The sequence below is a fragment of the Mytilus trossulus genome, chromosome 14 (genome assembly GCF_036588685.1).
Source record: "Mytilus trossulus isolate FHL-02 chromosome 14, PNRI_Mtr1.1.1.hap1, whole genome shotgun sequence".
Classification (NCBI taxonomy): domain Eukaryota; kingdom Metazoa; phylum Mollusca; class Bivalvia; order Mytilida; family Mytilidae; genus Mytilus; species Mytilus trossulus.
Window position 1 is genome coordinate 40,672,815 of NC_086386.1, and position 25,388 is coordinate 40,698,202.

The following is a 25,388-nucleotide window of genomic DNA, read 5'->3' on the forward strand; positions in this document are numbered from 1 at the left end:
TTTAAAAAAAAATCCTGTTTGGGACGTCTGTTAAAAGATGTAATGCAGTTTACAAACAGCAAAGTAAGCATCCGTAAAGAAATGACAAAACTATGAAACTGTGATAGAAACAGATGATTTGTTGTTGTGGCTGCTCATTTTAATAAATTGTGGTATACTTAGTGCTCGGATAAAATGGCATCTTTTGATAGAAAAAACTTCTGGACAAACCATTTGTTTACCCAAATATTAAAAAAAATGCATTTAAAAGTTAAATGGTGCAATATTGATTTTAATTGAAATTTGTTATTTTAAAGCAGGTAGCAATGTTCAAATTGAAATATCGGAAATTGCAAGACAGTCAAAGCGTTTTAATGTTTTTCTTATACATGCATCTATCAAAATATATAATGATGAGACCTTAAGAACCTTAGTACTAGTGACAACAAGCACTTTAGATGTAGTCTAAATACTGTAATTTCTGAGTTACTAACATAGCATTTATCCAATCCTACTAAGAAACTTATAAAACAAAACAGTGTTTGTTTCTTAAATGTTTATTTTATATCGATGACACGGATACATTTATCAGTGTATGATTACACAAAGGATCTTGCTAGAAACATGCATCGGATCTTGTTAATACCACCTGTGGGGAAAAACCGTGTGAATGATCAAGAATAATATTTGACATGTTTGTCCATCTGTCACGTGCATCAACCACATTAGTATATATATTTATCTTTATATCATATTGGAATCAATCATCTAACAAACAAACTGCTCGTTTTCGACATATACCTCCGTTACAACAATGGTGAATTGGAAAATTGATAATGGCAAACTGAATATCCAAGGGATTGAAGATTTTGAAGAACAAATTGAGTATGCTAAAAGCTCCTTGCAGTATAAGAAGATCGAGGTAATTGTTTTATAATTTTTTTTTAAGGCATTGGCTTATTTTCAGGCGTCGGCAAAATAATAAAATATGCAATTGATCAGCCTTGGTTAAAATGTCGAAATAAAGCCGACATAATAGCATATATATACGGGGTTTTAAGTTAGATCCAGCAAAACAGTAAATACGTTATTTTGCCGGTCATTTGTAAAGAATTAATTTAAATATTTTCTCTATAAAAAAAAAGTACTACGGAAATGTGCATTGTCAACAAAAAATAATCAAAATTATTACTAATTTACATTTTTAGTTAAATGAAATAACAGTTTCATCATTTTAGATTTATCAGGATAAACGAAAATAAGAATAATTTTAAAACAATTATAAATAAAGATAAACTGATATTGAGCAAGCATAAATTATGTTGCAATGCAATGATATTAAAACTTGTAGTTGAAATTACTTGTACAAAACTGTCACATTCCAATGCTTCATAAATGAATAAGAATGAAATCTTCGATTAAGAGTAACAATCACATTGGATACAAATTTTAGAAAAACCCTCACAATTGAATACATGTATATGTACAGAAAAACGTGTTTTACGGGGGAAATTGGCTTCCGCTTCCTTGAGCATAAAATTATTTTCTATTTTTCCGGCGACATTCAAAAGATGCAGCCAAAACCGCACTATTATTTAAATATAGAAAGCAAAACTCTAGGTGCAGGATTTTATTATTGCACTGAGCCTTCTCTTAAGCTAAATGCACGTCGGAGCTATACGCTGATGTGTGACGCCACGGTATTATTCTATATTAAAAGCGTATATTGTCAGGTTAAGATTGAAACTAAAAGTAATCAAGGATTTCATAGAGAGGTTCATTCCATCATTGTCCATCCTGACATAAACATGATAAATGAATATTTATTTGACAACATATGACTTGTATTGACTCTTCCTATACGGTTAAAGATGTAGACAAATAACTGAACTACTGAGTATAACAAAGATACGGTTGTCCATGAAGCTCACTATAAATAATATCTTTTGAGGACATATTTCTTGTTTGTATGACCTCGCCCTTTTACAGATTTAAAGAGTAGAATTAGATTAAACATGCTTAATGTGAAAATACAAAATTTGTCCCTATATTTTATTTCCTCAGGCTTCCGATATCATCTTGTTAGAAAAGCAAAAAAATGACCAAGCCGAATCGCTACAGCACTATCTATTTATTGAGACCATAGAGAAAGAAGTAACCATTAATTAGTTCCCTAAAAAATATATAAACCAGTCTATGTTGACACGTATAGCTATATATGAACTTATATGAAAATGAAAGGGTTAAAGTGTTGCATGTGATACCCTTAGTGCCAGAAACAAAATAATTAAATAAGAGTCTAGTAGTGTTCACGGCCAAAGTATTTTTAATCATGTTTAATCGTAACAGAAAGCCGATGCATGCCTTATGAAAAGAAATACACCGTTTGATCACCAATTCACGTCTTTATAGTTTTAAAAATTGCTTAAATGTTTAAACTGTTAATAACAAAAAATGTTTATTAAATTATTCAATAACAGAAAAACAGAAAACAATACCAAAATCTATCAATTGCAAGACGATATCTTTTTCCTAGTGCCATAATTTTTCGAAAATTGAATGATGATACTCATCGTAATCAATATCTTATAATTATATTGCCTTAAACAAAATATCTTAGAACCGTTACCTCTATTACGAACTTGAAGGCCCTACGGTGACCTATAGATGTTAATTTCTGCGTCATTTTGGTCTCTTGTGGAGAGTCGTTTCATTGACAATCATACCACATCTCTAATTTTATATTGATATATGGGATTACTTTTTTTATTTAGAAATCTTGTAAACGGAATGAGAAAACTATAGCAGAAAAAGATATCATGATCAAGAACTTGGAGGTATGTTCATAATATTTGATTTGATTGTAATGCCTTTGGCAAAGTGAATCAGTGAAATCTATAATATGTGTATGCAATGTAGTTTTAAGCTATCAACCGTTATAGTTCTGTCTTCTCCGCAAAATATCAACGAGCACCCAAAAGAAAACATATATTTATATTATTTTTTTAAGTTCAGATTTTCACGTTGTGTAACAATTCAGCTTTTTTCGAAAACCGGTCGGGATCCAGTTCGCGGAAAAGGTGGGGAGGGGGTGTAAACCCCTGAACATCATGATACATTTGCATTTTTTGTGAACTTCAAAAATAATCTAAAAGTTATTTCCAGCCATGTGTCATTGCTGGAACGATTTCACACTTAATTGAAATATTTGTTTGCGTTTTACTTCACGTTAAATTGGACCACATTTGTTCATGTTATGTGTGTGTCCGAAATCAGTAATTTAGTGGTGGTTTTGGCTGCTGTTTGTGATCTATGATTTCATTTCTATTTATCGGTCGTTGATATTCACGTTTAAATTTTTATACTCCACCTACAATAGAAGAGGGGCATTATGTTTTCTGGTCTGTGCCTCCGTTCGTCCGTTCGTTCATTCGTTCGTGCGGTCATTCGCTTCAGGTTAATGTTTTTGGTCAATTAAGGTAGTTTTTGAAGAAGTTGAAGTCCAATCAACTTGAAACTTAATACACATGTTCCCCAAGATATGATCTTTCTAATTTTAATGCCAAATTATAGTTTTGGCCCCAATGTCATGGTCCACTGAACATAAAAAATGATAGTGCGAAGTTCAGGTTAAAGTTTTTGGTCAAGGTAGTTTTTGAAGAAGTTAAAGTTACATCAACTTGAAACTTAGTACACACGTTCCCTATGACATAATCTTTCTAATTTGTATTCCAAATTAAAGTTTCGACCACAATTTTACGGTCCACTGAACATAGAAAATGATAGTGCGAGTGGGGCATCCGTGTACTATGGACACATTCTTGTTAGACATTATGTTAAATCGTATTTTTAGCTCACCTGTCGTCGTTAACTTTTACAAAAAAATTCTCCTTTGAAACTACTTGGCCAAATAAAATCAAACTTTGCCATAATCATCATTGGGGTATCTAGTTTAAAAATTGTGTCCGGTGACCCGGCCAACCAACCAAGATGGCCGCCATGGCTAAAAATAGAACATAGGGGTAAAATGCAGTTTTTGGCTTATAACTCAAAAACCAAAGCATTTAGAGCAAATCTACATGAGTAAAATTGTTTATCAGGTTAAGATCTATCTGCCCTGAAATTTTCAGATGAATCTGACATTCCGTTGTTAGGTTGCTGCCCCTGAATTGGTAATTTTAAGGAAATTTTGCTGTTTTTAGTTATTATCTTGAATATTATTATAGATAGAGATAAACTGTAAACAGCAATAATGTTCAACAAAGTACGATTTACAAATAAGTCAACATGACCAAATTGGTCAGTTGACCACTTTAGGAGTTATTGCCCTTTATAGTCAATTTTTGACCATTTTTCGTAAATCTTGGTAATCTTTTAGAAAAATCTTCTCTGATGAAACTACTGGGCCAAATTAATTGAAACTTGGCCACAATCGTCATTGGGGTATCTAGTTTAAAAATTGTGTTCAGTAACTCGGCCAACCAACCAAGATGGCCGCCATGGCTAAAAATAGAACATCGGGGTAAAATGCAGTTTTTTGGCTTATAACTCAAAAACCAAAGCATTTAGAGCAAATCTGACAGGACGTTTAATTGTTGATCAGGTCAAGATCTATCTTCCCTGGATTTTTCAGATGAATTTGATTATCGGTTGTTAGGTTGCTGCCCCTGAATTGGTAATTTTAAGGAAATTTTGCTGTTTTTAGTTATTATCTTGAATATTATTATAGATAGAGATAAACTGTAAACAACAATAATGTTCAGCAAAGTACGATTTACAAATAAGTCAACATGACCAAATTGGTCAGTTGACCACTTGAGTTATTGCCCTTTATAGTCAATTTTTAACCATTTTTCGTAAATCTTGGTAATCTTTTAGAAAAATCTTCTCTGATGAAACTACTGGGCCAAATTAATTGAAACTTGGCCACAATCGTCATTGGGGTATCTAGTTTAAAAATTGTTTTCAGTAACTCGGCCAACCAACCAAGATGGCCGCCATGGCTAAAAATAGAACATCGGGGTAAAATGCAGTTTTTTGGCTTATAACTCAAAAACCAAAGCATTTAGAGCAAATCTGACAGGACGTTTAATTGTTGATCAGGTCAAGATCTATCTTCCCTGGAATTTTCAGATGAATTTGATTATCGGTTGTTAGGTTGCTGCCCCTGAATTGGTAATTTGAGGACATTTTGCTGTTTTTTTGTTATTATCTTAAATATTATTATAGATAGAGATAAACTGTAAACAGCAATAATGTACAGCAAAGTAAGAACTAAAAAAAAGTCAACATGAACAAAATAGTCAATAGACCCCCTAAGGAGTTATTGCCCTTCAAAGTCAATTTTTAACAATTTTCACAAAATTTGTAGATTTTCACTAACATTTTCCACAGAAAATACTGTTATAAATAGAGATAATTGTAAGCAGCAAACAAGTAAAGTGAGATCTACAAACCCATCACCATCACCAAAACACAATTTTGTCATGAATCCATCTGTGTACAATGTTTAATATTAACATAGACCAAGGTGAGCGACACAGGCTCTTTAAAGCCTCTAGTTTAAGCTTACACTACGGAATATGATTGCTTATTGTTGAATATTGTACAGTAAAATTTAGCTGCTTGCATCCAAATCAATTTACGTCTATGTGATAGTGTCACTAGAAATCATACCACATCTTTGTATACCTATCTAGTTTAAACATAATATTTCAATAAAATTAAAAGCAGCATTCAAACAGAGGTGAAATTCTTAAGATGATAACATTGTTTTAAATTTTTTCTCAGGATTTCGGAGCGAACGAAAAAGTAATACGCTTCTGGAAACCGGAAAAGAAATGGTATAATGCAACAGTCTTAGAAAAAACTAAATCAGGTAAACCATGATATAAATTAAAGAGAGATTACAAAAGAACGATAATTAATGAATTGATTGATAGTCAGGTATTTTTTTTGTTGTTTAAGGCCACATTGTGCACCCTAGGCTATATCATAGACATATGAAGATGTGGTATGTGTGCCAATGAGACAAGTCTCCATCCATGTAACAATTTATAAAAGTAAACCATTATAGGTCAAGGTACGGCCTTCAACACGGATCTTTGGCTCACACTGAGCAGTAAGCTATAACTATCACTAGTGTAAAACAATTCAAACAGGAAAACGAATAGCGGTCTAATTTAAAAATGACCGTTTGCATTTATTGGCTGAGAAAATTGGCATATCTGGAGAGAACACAGAGCATCACATGTCTAATCAACAGAAACAATGTACATAGCATTCGAAGTAAAAAGACTCACTAAGGATTCAACATTTCGATAAAGTCAAGGGAAACATCGTATGAAAGGAAAGATGAAGATATATTTGATTTATTTTAATATGCTTAATATGTGTTTGGTTTTCTGTCCCCTTGATTGGATAGTCTCTATTTTACAGGTTACAAAGTCGTATTTGCAGACGGCAACTTAGTAAGAGCGTTAAGTCTACAGAATCTACGAAAAAAGACATCGAGATGAATTCAGCTGAAGGTGTTTTGTTGAACAAAATACTTTCATATATATATGAACTTACAAGAAACTCACAAGTCATCTGATAATGTTCTCAAAACGGGATATAATAAACAATACCAACAACACAAGGAAGCTGTATTTCCTTGACCTTGAACAAAATACATTTCACATCAGTCAAATGATACTATACATCTATACATGTATACAAGAATGAACAAGGTTATATATATTGTTTAATTTATATTGGGACATTATCATGATATCTTAATGAAAAAAAACAAACATTCACAGAATAAGCTTGTTTGGTCTGAATGTGCTTGTAATTTAATATGACAAACTGTATGTAGAATAAGAAGTAATTATCACACCATCAATGAGACAACATCAATGACGAAAATAAATAGATGAAAAAGTATGCAAAAATCATCAACAATAGATAGATGTGCATAGAATAAGTTATAAATCGCCAAGTGTGTTTAAATATTATGCACATAAAGCTGTTCAATATAGTTGCAATATTAAAACATGTAACAATGTGTCATAGAGCACTTTTTATAGTCATTAGTAAACACAATCTTAGCATATAAAAATTTATGATGATGTACTTACAAACATTGCATTGTCCGATTATTTTCGACTTATGAGTTTGAATTTTCTTCTGGTATCATTTGTTTCTCTTTTAAGGAGGTTTGTTCCTAATGATGACGATTTAACATAAGCTCCTCGTGTTTTAAAGCAATCTGTATTCAAATCATTCTGCCTTCTTTATACGGATAACAACAACATATTCAAACATTTTGTCAGGAATCTGATGTTCAGTAGATGTCGTTTGTTGATGTGGTTCATAAGTGTTTCTCGTTTCTCGTTTTTGATATAGATTAGACCATTGGTCTTCCCGTTTTAATGGTTTTGCGCTAGTCATTTTGGGCCCTTTATAGCTTGCTGTTCGGTAGGAGCCAAGGCTCCGTGTTGAAGACCTTTTTTATACCTATAATGTTGTTGTGTGTACAAATTTGGACCTGGATGGAGAGTTGTCTCATTTGTACACATTTGTTTCATAAGAAGTCAAATGTCTAAACACTGTCTAAATTTCACGACTTGGGATGACAGTTTTAGTACAAACAATTATTTGATTTGCCGTAAATTTGAATCTTATGAGATTATGAGGAAATTTCCCCAATTTGTAGTCAACAATATATAATATGAACATGATGAGATTATGGGGAAATTACCCCAATTTGCAGTCAACAATATCTAATATGAACATGATGAGATTATGGGGAAATTTCCCAAATTGATAGTCAACAATATTTCTATGATTTGAACATAATGAGATTATGGGGAAATTTCCCCATTTGATGGTCAGCAATATTAAAGCTTGTATTTTCTTATTAATTATCTTATCGTGGGGATTTCTGCATTCTGATGTTTTTGGTTGTAAATGCGAATGTGGGGATATTTCCCCATTCTAATGTTATTGGTTTTATATGTGTATGTGGGGATTTTCTCCACTGGTACGTTTTTCAATTCAAGAAGACTATTTTTCTTCATTGAGTCGGAAGATTTACTCAAATTTGATAACATCAAGTAAGCGCATTTCCATTATCTTATAGATTTGTTGACAAAAAGTGTTAATTTCAATTCACATCGTCAACCGAATTTGAAACCACCAAAAAAAGAGAATAAAATAGAAATTCTCTTTTTCAAATAGAATGCGTTTTAAATTAACAATATTCGATGAAAATAACAAATATAACATTAAAACTAAATACATGAATTTTTGATAGCAAAATACCGTGCCATGTCTTATAGCAATGCGAATTCACACTCAGCAAAATAGTCACAATAGGGAATAAGTCGCGCCAAAACATTTGTTTTACACTCCAATTCTTAATACACTGTTAAAGTATATATAGTAAAACGACATTTTCTTCTGATATATTGTACAAAATTGAAGTCAAGGTTTGCATCACACTCAACACAATACATCCTGTTCATATAAGTCTGACGAATCCATGAACGTTTGCCTGAGGTCCGATGAGGTATTGCGAGCGTTGTGAAGTTTAATACATGATTAGATAACGTACCTTGCTTTGCTATAATTTTGCATTGTGTTACAGTTAACCCTTTTAATCGGATTCATGTGGAAAAGTTACAGTTCCAGATTGAAATTGATGAATGGACTTTTCATCGATGTTGTCATTGTAAAAAGTTAAATCACAAAAAACTGAACTACGCGGAAAATTTAAAACGGAAATTCCTTTTTAAAAGGCAAAACCAAAAGCTCAAACACATCAAACGAATGCATAAACATGCCATAAAATTCTCACTTGAATGAAAGTCTTGCAAGTTTGAAACAAATGTCATGATGTTTTGAAACAAACAGTGATGACTACCTTTACTATCTTCCTAGTAGCAGTTGTATGGCACTTTAAGCCTGGGTATGTTTCTGAAACTAGCGTTAAAAGAGTCTTACCATAAATATCATTTCTATTAAACAAAAACGATAATGGTAGTCACATGCGTTTCTTTTTATTAGCTAAACTAAACAACACAAGTTTTGCCATCAATTAAACTGTATGCTTATATTCATATTTTTTTATATGCACTTATAATTAACACTTGGAGGTACGAAAACCAAAATAAATCAATGTAACTCGACTACGGTAAATGCATGACAGTTTTTGGTGTCATTTAGCTATCTTCCTATAGTAGCGAACACATTTGGTGTTGACTTTCTAGTGGCTATCTGTCTTTTATTTCCTTGAACATGTTAGTGAGAATAACATTGATACATGAATTTAGACTCTGCTGGTTTTTTTAATTAATCTTTTTACGATATATATTCTATATTGGCGAAAAGGGTCATTCGTGTGCAATCAATCTGGTTTCCTCGACCTGATAGTGTACAAAGTCAGATTGTGTAAACGATGCTTTGTTCTTTTGTCCTTTTTCGTGCATCTGTTCTGTGTAATTAAACGTGTGTTGATGGTACTGTGCACTATCTTTGGTAATTCTTGCTATCCTTTAATACTCTGATTATTATAAAATGAGAATCGAAATCGAAAACGGTCATGATGTGAACTTCCTAAATGGTAAGAACTCCTTATTGCCGTTTTGATCTATTACATAGGCTCCTATCCCTTGATAACCATAGCTTAACTTAACAGTATTATACGTAATTATAAATATTATATACTACCCACTGCACTTAAAATTAGATATGTATATATCAATATTTCAAAGACCTCTTATTAACAGTATATAAATATTTCTATTATTGATTTATAAAATTATCTCTCTTTATAATGCACAAAAAAAACACAAAACAAACTTTGATACACGTGCATGTATAAGTTATTAGTAAAAACACCGAACTCCAAGAAATTTTTAAAACGGAAAGTCCCTAAGCAAATGACAAAATTAAAATCGGAAACAGCAAATGAACGGATAATAACTCTCATAATCCTGACTTGGATTACACTAGTAATTTTGGGGCCCTTTATAGCTTGTTGTTCGGTGTGAGCCAAGGCTCCGTGTTGAAGGCCGTACTTTAACCTATAATTGTTTAATTTTTAAATTGTTATTTGGATGGAGAGTTGTCTCATTGGCACTCACACCACATCTTCCTATATCTATTGGTACATGCATTGTTTTATGTAGAAAATTGTGGGTTACAGCTGGGTTTATAGCTATATCAGTCTAATACAATTCCATCACATTGACAACGATGTGTGAACAAAACAAACAGACATAAAAAATATACTCAAACTCGGTTGACTCGAAATTTCAGATCAGTCGAAGTTTTCACGTGGTCCATATACTAGTAAATGTATGCATTTCGACTCCTGATGAGTCGCAATTTGATGAGTCGAAATTTCGGTTGAGTCAAACTTAATTTACAGTCTCAAAGTTAACAAAAGCATTCAAAATTCATTATTTATCTCGAACTAATACACATATATCAAAATATGATCTTCGAGATTAAAAAAGATTGGAGAGTTAATCTGACAAAACACGTGTAATTACATTTCCGGTTACTGACCATTATATTGATTTGTGACATGCTGAGGTTATCTTTTAAAAAAATGTATAGATAATAAGTGATACATCGTTAATGATCATGAAGAAGTATTTGAAACACTGATGAGCTTGGATGTGTATAAAGTGGGGAGTAAGACTTTCGTTGGTGATCACTTGAAATAATCATGAATTTCACTTATACATACTACGATCCCTACACATACAATAAGTAAAAGGACTACACCTCGGGGAATAAAAACGCCAAGAAGTAACATAAATGACCATCCCAAAGTAGCATGATCTCCATTTTTTCCACCATATACAGACAACACTATGAGGATTAAAACACTGCCTGCAAATAAAAAAGATACTAAGATATATATTCATCATGTTCATGCTTGTAATATGCCTCACATCCTCCGTATTTAACCAGAATAATGGTTGGGAATGTCAAATTAAATCCTTAAAACGAATACAGTATCAAACCTTTTAACCCTTTGAATCTAAAAAAGACACAAAAAACGAACTTAAACATCTTATTACGTTTCGAAATAAAGTAATGAGACCAAAACTGAAATGTGACAACACAAATAATTATACAATTATGACGGTATGAAAATGGAAAAAAGTATGTGATTACGCAATAATCTAGGTTCCTAGAATTCATAAATCAAAACGCATTGTTGATCAATCGTTAACGTCTTAAAAAATGAATTGTTAGTTTTAACCTGTTTACATTTGAGACACTCGTGTTAGATAAACGACGAAAAATTCTGAAAACAAATATGAAATCTAGACGATCAATAAAAGTTTTTAAGTGTTGTGTGTCAAGTTTGACAGCCATACGGCCTTAATTCCTCATTTCCTATAACTCTCCAAATGTAAAAGGTCAGATAAAGTAGTAATGATACAAACCTCTAGCAGGAAAAAAAACGACAATATTATAATATCAAAAGCTACAATTGCTAACACGTTTAACCCAAACTTGTCCTCAATGTACTGAATGTGAAACTTCTTTTTATTAAAATTAAAATTTAAAAGGTTCAATAAAAACTTCGTTTTATGATCAAATATAACAAAAGCTATTTACATGTGCACACATTTTCAGTGTGATTTATCTGTATTTAAGAATGTTTTTGATGACTTATAATGATGTATGCAAATTTGATGAGTTAAATTACCACTCTGGGTCGATATACTACTCATGTATGCCTCCCAGGGAATCACCAGCTCAAAAGGCACCAGCACTTCTGCGTTGACATGAATTATCACTTACTAGGATATGTCATAATTGTAAATTAACTGTTTAAAGAAACTTTGAATTTTTTTCCAAATAAGGATTTTCTACAACGGGAAAAGATGACCTTAACTGTTTTTTGCCAAACATTTCGGAAATATTTTGTCAACAATGGCCTTCAACTTCATACATTACTGTTTAAAAAAAACTATTCGAGCGTCACTGATGAGATGAATAGTATAATGCAGACATGAATTAATTTTGCTGATATACTTCTGGTTATTTTATACGAAACAATGAAAGTATCAACAATAAATGCATGATAAACATGCGTAGTGTATATGGTATATAGACTCACTTGCTAAAAAAAACCCGATAGCAACAGCTGAAAAAAAATCACCGTCAGTCTTTATATAGAAGATGAAGAAGATCAAACAAATAGTCTCCAAAAGTAGTAGAATGATAAAAAAGGAACCAGTAGCGCCAATATATCCTGAAATAATTAATAAAATATATCAGATACGAGAGAAATGGCATTTTCCGTTTTGAATCGCAGAATTGATTTTAGTAAGATAAAAGGTGTTTATTTTTGTACCCTCAATGCTCTGGATACACAATGATAGAAACAAATGTTAAATGGATACAACGAGATTTAAACATGACATAATCAGATTCGTTTTCAATTCAGTATTGAAAAAATCATATTCGTATTTAACAACATCAACCTCAGCAATAGATTACATGAGCTGTATTTGGCAAAACGTTTAGGAATTTGAGTCTTGAATTCTCTTCAACTTCATACTTTATATGGCCTTTTTACCTGTTTTGGATTCGAGCGTCACCGATGAGTTTTTTCGTGTTATTACAAAATTTAATCCTGGTATCGATGTTGAGCTTATTAATTCCTAACAACAACATCCATAATAGGCATATCAGAATAAGATGAAGAACTCTGCTTGTTTTTTTTACGGTCCCTGCTGATAAGCTGCAAATAATATCATTATTGTCAGACGTAAATTTATATTAAGGTTGTGCAAAATGAATTCATAAATTCACTAACATTCTTAGTTTCTAATTTTTGGAAAATGACACATACATAAACTTTTGCTTCCTCTGTACCACCAAGAAAGAATAACATGACATTTTCATCAATGCACTAGTTTCGGAAGCTGCACAAAATAGCTTTCAAAGTAAGATTTATCTCGTTCACTTCATTTTTCTTCTTCTATTCTACTTACTAGTACATTTGGTACAATCAAAACCCTGGTATTAAACTATTATGATAGGGGTCTATGAAAATAGTGCGATTAGAAACAGTTGAAGTGTAATAAATAAGATTTGTTTTTCTGTAACACTTAAAAACTGGTGCACCGAGATTTGTTATGTCACTACCATTTATCTAATTTTATCAACCCTACACGGAAACTGTTCGTAAGGATTATTCAACGTGCAGACATCTAAAAAGTTCAGGCATTTCACATCTCATCTTTAACAGTAATATTATATAAACAAATTTAAAACATGCCTTCTTTCACCACAGCAACTATATAATCGGTTTTAAAGACTTACTCAGAAGGGATATATATGCAGTAAAGATACTGTCGTCAAGCCATTATTAAAGATTGGATCATTGAGTCCCTCATAATGGTCTTTACATCGGGAATATACACATCATACTGGCAATGTTCTCATATATTTTATGATGGCATGATGCTAAACACCTTACGAGAGGGCTTCATGATGATTTTTACATGATGAAAACATATTCATTCAATCAGTTTAATTGAAGTCTGGAAAGTCGCATAATAGTAAGTGCTAGTAGTCCTTTGTTAAATTATGTGTATCATTATCATTTTGCTTAGTTTCTTCTGTAACCTATTCAAGCATCGAAGTCGGACTTCGTTAAAACTTAGTTTTAGTAAATGTTATTAATTCTTATTGTTTACAAATAAAATTTGTGTTATCATGTAATTATTTGTTACTTTTATGACCCTTTTTATAAAGAAATATGTCTAGTCCTTATTCCGTTATTGAAGGACACATACAGCGATTTTGTTGTCCAATAGAAGTTTTATAGTTTTTAATATTTTCACTTACCTTTAAGTTTCTTCATTTTCCTTCCGAACTTTTTTTTTTTTTTATAAAACGAAGGTTTAGCTCTAAGTTTATTGTAAAATATTGGTAGGTTTAACATTTACATCATTCGTCGCTCTTTTAGAAACGGGCATTTGATATTTGAAATAGACGTCTGTCGTACCAAATAATTGAAAATATATTGGTCATAAAGCCTAATATTATTGAAGAGTTTACTGACGATGATATTGTCATAATGCTGGTCTTTTTAAGAATGATCACTCTACTAGTGTTTTTGGCATATAATCTGAATCTTTAGTTTTGTTCCATGTATTGACATTACCAATTTTGCCCGGTATCCCCTTCTTTTTTTTCAGAATCGTATAGTATATAGTTTAAAAGGCCATATTTGAAAATCTAATTGTTATTTTTTCATTGATTTTGAAAGAAAGACAAAGTTTTTATGTTAAATGCACAAACAGTCTACAGACAATAAATTCTAGACAAATTTTCTAGAAAACAAGCACACGAATCCAATTAGTAAGTTCCGTAATTTAAAAACTAGCAGTTTTATAATAGTCTCAGAAAAAGCTTGTTATTTTGAAACAGTGAAGCAAACATCCTTAATCGACAACATGTTTGTTGGGTTTGGGTGATTCATATTCGAATAGAGTCGGTATTCCGCTAGGTAATTATTGTCGACCGTCTGGAAGAATTGTTTTTTATGCTCTTATGAAGGAGAATTCATTCAGAACCTTCTCAAAGACAAAAAGAAAAAACACCTTTTAAAATTCTTGTCTTTTACTTTGAGATATAAAGATGATTTCCAATTACTGAATAACCCATATTTCAGTCAGTACTTGCAATTCTATATCCCATTGAACTTATAACATAGGAAACAACCGATACTAGAAGGACTGCTTCATACCTTATTCTTTTCTATTCTGAGGAGGATAAATTAAAAATGACAACCAGTAAATTGTATGAACTCAATCAGACATTGGTTGACCTATACGATATGTCTGTGTCTTAACTAAGTAATGGCATTTTTACCACGTTTTAGCGTGGTTCAACAAATATTCAGTCTGTTTCCAAAGTATCGAACGTGGTCTATTTCCAAATACGACTATTTTTCGATGTGTCTTCGTATTTATACATCCAACATTTAAGTATTTTGTTATTTTGCTATTTTGTTTGGTTCGGCTGGATGTGTATTATGTCTTATCGTTTATGGTTTGAATTTTGTATTTTAGGTTCAATAAATATATCTTATGTTCTTGTGTTTGTTATGTATTCCTGTCACGTAGCAATCTTATTTTAGCGATTTTATCGCTGCCACTCCTGTAGGACGTTTCGTCCCCGATGGTATCACCAGCCCAGTAGTCAACACTTTGGTGTTGACATGAATATCAATAATGTGGTCATGTTTATCAATTTCCTGTTAACAAAACTTTGAATTTTTCGAAAAAAAACTAATGATTTTCTTATCCCAGGCTACGATTACCTTATCGTATTTGGCACAACCTTTTGGAATTTTGGATCCTCATTGCTCCTCAACTTTGTACTTGTTTGGCTATATAAATATTTTGAAATGAGCGTCACGAATGAGTTTTTTGTAGACAATACGCACGACTGGCGTACTAAATCATTATCCTGGTTCCTTTGATATCAATTATCTTTTAACATTGCCATATCAGAGATGTTTAGCTAGCCATAAAATCGGGATCAATCAACCATGTGTTTTTAAAATGTGCTGTATCAAGTCAGAAATATGGCAGTTTGTTAGCAAATGTTAAATATCAAAATATTTAAATATTAAATAAGAAAATCAACGTGTCGTAGTTCTCTCATATTTGATACGTTTCCTTCAGTTTTAGTTTGTAACTCGGATTTGCTTTTTCTCTATCGATTTATAAATATTGAACAGCGGTAAACTACTGTTGCCTTTATTTGTAGCAGTTGAGTGTTTCTGTTTTTCTTTTGTTTTGCTCTTAAAGCTGATGTGTTTTAGATTGCAACCCGGATTTGTTTTCTCTCAGCCAATTTGTGACTTTTGAAAATTGGTATACTACTGTTGCTTTGATTAGGAACCATTAGTTCCATGTATTTTTTAGAGAAGTTTCGTCCCAAAGTGTGTTGAGCTTTGCCAACCTAGGATTCAATACTTTTGTTTTCATATGTCATTATTGTAAACCTTGCGGTTCATAATACTTTGAATGTATGACTTGAAACACTAAGGCCGTGTTCACATTGACCTAAACTTGGTGTTGTGTTAGTGTAACTCACACATAAACTAAACATAATTACGTTCCCATTGATAAAACTCAATGTTTAAATGTAGTTTAAATCATGTTTTGTCTACATGCAGTCGATAGTCGATGTAGGCCTTGTGTCGGTTAAATGTACACAAAACTAGGCATTCAGAACTTTAATTTCCCCATGTATATTTAAAATGATACTTATAACACTTATTGATAAAGTTCTTTACAGAAATATTTGTCTAAACTGATTATGTTTATTTGTAATAAAACACTCAATGTAGCCGTAAAACCCTCTTATCAAGACAGACAAGACGCATTCATCATCATTGCCGAACACATGATTAATTTGGAAAGGTCTTCCCGAATCGACTGGACGTACACACTGACAGAAATATTTGCTACTGGTCTTTACTCAAACAACGATTCACAATGGCTTTCTTAAAGAAGCAACCACTTTACTTCAAAGGGGTGTGGGGTGTGGTCTGAGTAAGAATTTTTGTCTCGCGCGAAAGTTTATATTTAGTTTTTTTCGATGGTACCATGTCAATATTTGACAATATTATTAATTCGTATTATTTAACAAATTTGATTCGTTTAGGCAAAGTCACATGTGAAACTATATTTTCGAAGGTAGAGAGAAAACGGCGTATAGCAAAAAGCATATTGACCAGCAAAATGCATATCGCACGGTTATTTTTAGAATATCTAAAAACCGATATACTTTGTGACGTCATGTAATGAATATCAGGATATTGTTTAACGTTTTGAAATACATGATATCTGTGATCAATAATTTGACGGAAAAAATCTTCAAATACATAAGATGTAAAAAAAAAAAGTAAATTAAATAACAACTAATATGTTGTTATTGTCAAGGAGACAAATTGATGTAATATTTATAAAATTCCAACAAACTTAAATGACGATTTTGATACAAATATGGTAGAAAAAAATTAATAATATAACAAATATAGCCTTTGTATGAGGTCAATACAGGATATATCGACCCAAAGAAGTATATCGACCTCGGACTTCTTCCTCAGTCAATATACTTCTTTCAGGTCAATATATCCTTGTATCGACCTCATACAAAGGCTATATTTGTATACTATAATTTATGGGGGAAAACTTTGCATTCAAAATATTTGTTCATTCTAATCATCTGTAGGACCCGATTTTATTTTTATCAAATTGTTAAAAAATCCCCCCTCCGCCCCCTTTTTTAATTAAAGTCAAAAGGTCGTTCCCTAACTGCTAGAAAAGTTTTACGAAAATTTGAATTATGTCCTACGTAATGAACATGGCCGTGTTCACACCAAACGCCGTGTAGAGTAAACATGTTTACAATTAGTTTAGTGAAGTGTACACTGGTTTCACATTACATTTGTTCACATCTATACACCTTGTTTAGCTACCTGTACATAAGATATGTTCCCACTTGTAAACTATATGTCATTTAAATGTTCATTATGTAGAACTGAATTCAAAATTTTTGGACAATTTTTCTAGCGGTAAGGGAACAACCATTTGTCGTCAAAAGGGGATGGGTTGGAAATGGAAATATTCCGTTCCCCAATTTGATAAAAAAAAGTGGTCATACAAATGATAAAAAAATTATTCTGAATCAAGAGTTTCCCCATACATTATAGTGTTAAATATTGACAAAAAAGTATTTGATCACCAGCATCGAAAAAAAGGAATGAAAACGTACGCGCGAAATTTGTTTTGACTCAGATAAAAAAAAAACCTCCCCCTTTTTTTACGCAGCAGCGTGCTTACAGCCGAAAAAAAAGGATTGAGATATTAGGGATCACAATATACATTTTTATCTTTTCTGTTTGTTTCAAATGGTATTTCTTCTCCAAGTAGTATTTGGTAAAGGAATAGAGTAATTTTTTTTCAATTTATTTTAAGTGTTATTTAACGGACCTGAGATAGTACAAACATATCATTTACCTCACACTTTTTTTTTGTCATGCATTTATGCGAGAATCGTTGTTTGAGTAAAGACCAGTGGCGAATATTTCTGTGTACGTCAAGTCGATCCGGGAAGACCTTTTCAAATGAATTAGGCAGCAACTATTTACTTCATTTTTGGGGGAAGGGAAAGGGGAGCGGGGGGGGGGGGGGGTTATTGTGCGTGGGCTATTTATTTTTTCAGGACAAATTTTGGTGACAAGTCGAAATCAATTTTAGCATTATATATAGTGGCAGCTGAGGGTGAAACAAACCAAAAAAATTCCAGGGCCTAAAACTGGAAACATTTTTGGTTTCCAAAACAAAATCCGTAGCTCACCACCCCACCCCCTTGCCTTTATGTTTTATACTCAACTATAATAGCCCCCCCCCCCCCCCCGAGAATCGTTAATTTTTTTAAACAAAAAAAATATCTGTAAATTTACTTTATAAAAAGCTATACATCGCATCCAGTCTAAAATAGATGATGAATATTGATAATAATTACAAAGATCTAAAAAGTATTAACCAATAATTATAAAACAAAACACATGCATACGAAATAAGAAAACAACGGAAAAGGGTTTGAGTTTGGAACAGTTCAGTGTTTCTGTTATTCCGTTTTTTACTCTTATAGTTGCTATGTGGCTCCCTCGATTTTTGTTTGTGACCCGGATTTTATTTTCGCTTTATTGATTTAGGACTATTAAACAGCGGTATACTACTGTTCCTTTATTTGACAAAGATACGTACCTGGTTTGAGGGTATTATTAAAAAATTTAGTATTATTGAGATCTCAAACTGTTTCAATCTTAATCAGTGATGTACCAAAAAGCAACAAATGCAGACAGCAATAAATATGCACCGGAACGCACAAATCTGTTAATAACATTTCTGCTGACATTCCCTTTTTCAAGTTAGTTGAGTTAATGGATGACACATTAAAGGATATACTGAAGTTTTAATCCTATGCTTATAGATTAACATAGATATACGATTTGTTGTGTTAAAGGCATGTACCCTTCCCTACTTCGAATGTCATGTTCAGCCTCCTGCCGCCTTGTAAGACAGATATTTTGGACACAATTATAGCGGCAATCAATTAAAACCTCTCTATTGTTAATAATAACAAGGATATGGGAAGTAATTTTTAACATAACAATCAAATGTGTGCCGATAAAAAACAATGCTTGCTTATAAATATCATCTGAAATAAAGGAGAGTGTTCCTTGTGATTAAGCTACAGTGTAACGTGCGCAATATCAGTTTTTGTGATTTCCTGATTTTATATTTGATAACAGATACGATTATATTATTAATATTCCAACATAAACATTCATTTTGATACCGCAATTGCTAATATATATTCTACATAATTTTATTTTCATCTTTACGAGTAGGAATTGTTTTCTTTTCTATTTGACCTTCTTTCTGGTTGGACCTTTTTGGACCGAGCCCGATTTGGTAGTCCCACATCTTGGGAAGACTATTCTTTTTTGAAATGACTTTCACTTCAATCGGAGTGCGAGGTATCCTTAAACATGCAGTGACGTGAGAGTTTGTTTGTTCTAAATTGAACGCTGCTCTGGGCAATCGAAATGAAGAATGGCAATAAAACAACCTTTCTTTTCTTTTTGTGCTATCTGCTGCGCATGTACCAATTTTGAGGATTCCCCATATCCTGTGTTGTTCTATTTCAAAGCAGTAGCAAATAACAAAAATTCTTAACACCAATCATAAATGTTCAGATGTTAACGTTATATAAAATCATATTATGATATGCAGTCGGATTAGAACATTTGAAAAAAATATATAGATGATTTCTAATTTGCAACTGTGCACTACTAGTTTATATTTATATGCAGCAACAATCTGACATAGTCCACATATGGAGAATATATCTCAATTTTAGTTGATTGGAAATACTACTGATTCCGTTTCTTATCATGATTTCCTTGATAAAGAGTTGATACTTACAAGGTAACTCAATTCTTCCTTCATAAATTAAACATACGCTATCACCAGTTGCTTGTTCGTATCACAGATACGAACTGATATATTCCAATTGTAAAACCCCAATCCAGTCTTCTCATTCCCGAATGAGGTATTTTCGAAGAAGACTTATCACCGAATTTGTCCTATTTGAGCAACATAATAGCAGGCTCAGAGTACCGTTTTGAGCATAAGATTCAGATCGACGCCCTGTTTCTTATCGTCTGGATTTATTGATTTGAAATTACTATTTACATTCATAATTTCTTATATATAAAACGATTCTTTTCATAAATTGAGAAAGTATTTGTATTATCTAACCTTTAAACGGCCTGGATGAACTGCATGTTATGTTGTAGAAGGCTGTTTCGTTTCCAATACCAATGGATCTATTTGTACTATAAGACCATTTCATCCATAATCCTTCATGATTTTTGCCGTCATCCGTCCAATAATCTGTACTAATACTGACAAACATTAAGTAGTATGAAATAAGGAACAACTGTAAACAACATATTTTCTTGAACTCTTCTGAGACCATTTCTTTTTTAAAAACTTGCTTTGATTTTGGAAAAGTTCACAATTATTTGGCAATTTTAGTGCTTTTGCTCTTTCCTTTCTGCCACTTGCAATCACATCGAAGACATCAATATTTCATCTAGGTGGCGCTCGTTCAGCCTGAATTGCCATACTTGAATATAAGACGGTTTATAATTTCCATTAAATTGCTTTGATAAAATTTTCAATGATTTCAATTACAAATTCAAATTGAAAAAACGTTCTTTCTTTATTTTATAAAGGCAATTTCTATCGATAGCTATTATCAAATAGAATACGACGTTTTTCTTTACATAAAATTCTTGCTCGAATAACTACCCCTTTAGGATTCACTTCTATAAATAAAGAATATTGTATGGTTTGTAGAAAGGAAAATTACACATCCATTAATTAAGAGTTGCATGTTGCAAGTATGCATCCCTGTGAAATAGTGATCAACATAGTTCTTTCAGTTGCATTTATACTTTTCAATATTTCATTTTGGATTGGAGAATGGTCAAAGTCACAAGTTGATACACAAGGACTATTTGAATGGTGCTTAAACACAGAAGCTGATAAATGCTGTCAATCAATTTCAGATACGGAGATTGATACACAAGGTAAAGGCATATTTTACAGTTTAAAAAAAGAAAAATAACATATTATTTGTTTTTAGAATGTTTTTAATTTATGTATTTCTTTAAAATTTTATACAGGGAGTCTCGGTAGTCGAGTGGTCTAAGTAGTTACTACTGTAATAACTAGCCAGTTAACACTGAGGTTGTGAGTTCAAACCCCATGCGTGCGGGTAAGACTGCAATCCTAATTGACTAGGATTATCACTTTTCCTATCGAAGTTCGGTTGTTCTCTCCGGGCACCCCGGCTCCCTTCACCAATACAAACTGGCCGCCACGAAATAGCCTAATTGCGGTGCTTTAAAAGTGGCGTTAAAACACCAAATACTAAAATTTAATATATATGATTATTATCTTGACAGTCGCAATTTTTGTAAGACTGAACAACCATAATACAATTTGAAAAATCACAGTTACTGTACTATTTTTTTTAGTACTTTTATCTAATAAGATCCATAAAAGAGGGACGAATGATACTAAAGGGACAGTCAAACTCACAAATCGAAAAAAAACTTACAACGCCATGACTAAAAATGAAAAAGACAAACAGACAAACAAAAGTACACATGACACAACATAGAAAACTAAAGAATAAGCTAAACGAACCTCACCAAAAGGGGTGATCTCAGGTGCTCCGGAAGGGTTAGCAGATCCTGCTTCACATATTCATATTTTTTTACCTTTTTGCTCAAGGGAAGAGTTTACATCGACCCTATAGCTAGATATATAAGAAGTAAAATCACAAAAATACTGAACTCAGAGGAAAATCAATTTGGAAAGTCCATAATCACATGGCAAAATCAAATAACAAAACGCATCAAAAACGAATGGACAAGAACTGTCATATTCCTGACTTGGTACAGGCATTTTCAAATGTAGAAAATTGTGGATTAAACCTGGTTCTATAGCGCTAACCCTCTAACTTTAATAACAGTCTCATCAAATTCCGCTACATTATATGATGCGTTAAATAAACAGTCACAATTTGGGTACATCAGTCATCATCGTATAACAATTTTAAAAAGAACAATTTAACAGTAAACAAAAATATCTACTATCTACGAACACATGGATTGATATGAGTGTCTAACATTAAGATACCAGATGGTTACGACAGCTCATTGATAATTTAAACCATTGCATGTCAACTGACATTTCAATATTTTAATGCCATGTCATGTCAGAGAAATGCTCAAATGTCCTAACTGTTTGTAAGCCAGCACCAACCTTTTCCCATGCAATAGGTATCGTTTTCATGTGACATTGATACTAAAACCTTTACGTGTTAACGTCAGAACGTAAACTAGATTTATTGATTGGTGGTCTTTCATTTTCACATAATAGTTATACTTCTGTGCATATAAATTGACAACAATTACTAGTATGGAATATCCTGCCGGCAAGGTGACCCCTATATCCATATTCCCTGCAAACCCTTTTAGTAAGAAAGGGACGATTTAAGTCATAATGCATACATATTTTCCTATTTATCTTGATATTTCGACTAAAATTTACTGAAGATACTAAAAAGAAATTGAAATGCATCCGTTGTTCTTTTATCTGTCATGGCACGTCTTTATTTAGAAATTTACTAGTTAAGCTGATATGTCTATTGAAAAAAAAATGTGTTACTTCATTGTTATGTTGTTCCCGTTCTTAACTATGACTTAACTTTCAGTTACCTGTAAGAAACATTTCTTTTTACCTTTAACTGTCAAATTTTATACGAAATATGAGAAAAAATTGATGAAGGTAGCGTTATTTATTCTCACATGTAGATGATAGTTCAAACGTGTAAATTCATCAATTCAAAGAAATTGTTTCTTCGTTTTGAACACATTGATAGAACAAATAACGATTACACAAATCTCACTTTTTCATTAAGTTCACTTTCAAATTCATTTAATAAGACGGACTTTGGAAAAAGAAATATGTGTTATTGATTTTAGTACTGCCAGTGTCAATTCTTAATTCACAGCCATTTCGCTCCTGATTTGGTGTCACCGTTGAAACTTTTGTTTTGGTACTTTAATTTATTTTTATTATGCAAAAGATTTTCAATATCCTCTTCCCTTTTTTTAGTATACAGATACACCGCTGTTTTGCTCTTATTCGTCCTAACATAATTTTCAACTACAATAAAAATGAAAAAAATAGGTAAAAGTGTTCGTTACCACAGTTACAAGACGTGATTTTATTCATGTAAACATATCCTGAATACACTATAAAGTGTATTACGGTTATATATTACGAAAGAAAATATCATCTTGTACCTTTAATCCTAACCTGTAGCGTAACTGACAAAAATAAAAGAGAGTTATCTTGCATTAATGTACAAACCTATGATTGCGTTGGATAAAAACCGAAATTTTTTATACGTGTGCGTGTAAAACAAATTTCGTTGAAAAAGGGTATAAAAGCAACACAAACATACATTTTCAAAAAGACAAAAAAGGGAAAAATTATATTTTATCAAAACGCATTTGCCTAACAGGTCGAACAACTCGAGGGTTCAGAGCAAAAAGGGGTTATCTGCATATTTCATAGTTTTGAGAAAATCGAGTTTAAAGGTTTATCAAATTATTAAAAATCAGTTTGTCAATTATACGATCTATCAGTTGGTCAAATATGAGATTATGTTGATGCGTGTTATTTGTCAAAAGTTTGGATTGATTAAGTAGGTATAAATGGGATAAAAGTAGGTCCATGCAGATAGCCCCTTTTTGCCTTTTGACAAAGGTGACAAAAATTTAGCACAAAAGGGTACTATCTGCCATATAGCACCTTTTTGCTCAACATTTTTTCTGTTTCATCGTGCTAGCGTTTTAAATATTTTCAATCTTTTATTGCTGAAGTAAGGTTTTTGACTATTTTTTGGATTATATTTATACTGACAGAAGTGTTTCACTTTTTTGTCATAAAATATGTCCGGTTCTGCAGTCAGTACAAGCAAAAAAAAAGTGAATATAATTAAATATTGTGTTTGGTTTATTCTGTTTTTCATTCAAGCTTTTAACGGTATAAAATAATGAATAATATTTGATTTTGTATTAAGAATTTGTATGACATTGACCTGTAATTAGTCTGAGCAGTCAGATTTTTTTCTGGTACCTTTTGATTGTCGGCTTTTTGTAATTAAAAACAAAATTGAATAGAACATGATTTATTATTTGTTAAAAAATTAATGCACAGCATAAGACTTTGGATTTGAATTAAATATTGTCATTGAAATCTTCTTCTGTAATGTCTGGCTCTGGCAAGGTGTCCTTCACTAATTTTCCGACCGGAAGACTTTCATAGTACGAGTGATATGAAGTTGGTATAACCCCACTCTTGCACAATGATAGCAGATCTGCTTTCTTTGCAGCAGAAATTTGAAGTTTGGACTCGTACAAAGGTGACAGTTTAATATGTCCAGTCTTCCTTTTTCTTCCTCTTAAACTACTTGACTGGAACTTAGCTTCCATAAAATTCTCGGGGTCAAAGCCGTTGTTAAAAAATACACTTCCTGGATTTTCTTTCGTTACCCGAATCCACTTGACTTTCAGCCAATTGATTGTTTCTCCAGAAACTGTTCTTTTCAAATTGATGTTCATGTCGGTTTTTAAGCCTTTTAGGTCATAAAAATCTCTATAATTCACTGGCATAACAATATAAGGATTTCTCTTCCTCGCCATTGACACGACAGTGTCCCACTGTGACGGATGGTATACCTTTGTACTTTTTTTGGCTCTCTCAACTGATGAGTGTATGGAGTCGGCTTCCATTTCCGAGTGACCCCTTTCAAAAAACTTGTGATTAATTGCTTTTAAGTTTGGATGAAAATTTAAGGCATACAGCAATGCAGAGGTCACAAACTGGTTTCTGTTTTGTCCACCACAAGTATCTGAAAAGTATGTTATTTTTTTCCGCTAGTGAGTTGATGTGCATTAGTATGCACGATCCAATGTCACTTGAACCCCTTCCTCCATTTGTCTCGTCCCACAAATAGCATGTGCCTTTACTATCCCCAAGTGAATAGAATGACAGGTTATAAGTTGACAGACATCTTTTATAAAAAAGATCCCCAACCATGCTACAGGGTGTTGGCAGCACTGCCTCTAAGTCAAAGGTAACAGCAGTGAAAGATCGATCTGTCTTGGCTCTTTCCTTGTCGAGTCTTTTTTCCTCCCTTGATTTCTC

General features: G+C 32.3%; 1 protein-coding gene across 2 annotated transcripts; it reads left to right on the forward strand.

The window, feature by feature from the left end:
• The first annotated feature begins 338 nt into the window (after positions 1-338).
• Positions 339-7,064, forward strand: LOC134696448 (uncharacterized). Of its 2 annotated transcripts, XM_063558263.1 has the most exons (4): positions 424-901; positions 2,754-2,816; positions 5,770-5,857; positions 6,418-7,055. In XM_063558263.1, exons 1-4 carry the CDS (start codon positions 794-796, stop codon positions 6,495-6,497), a joined length of 339 nt encoding a protein of 112 aa, XP_063414333.1. In that variant the 5' UTR covers positions 424-793; the 3' UTR covers positions 6,498-7,055. The 2 variants fall into 2 exon arrangements, with proteins under 2 accessions (XP_063414334.1, XP_063414333.1); XM_063558264.1 differs by lacking the exon at positions 2,754-2,816 and having other exon boundaries at positions 339-901; positions 6,418-7,064.
• The last annotated feature ends 18,324 nt before the right edge of the window (positions 7,065-25,388 follow it).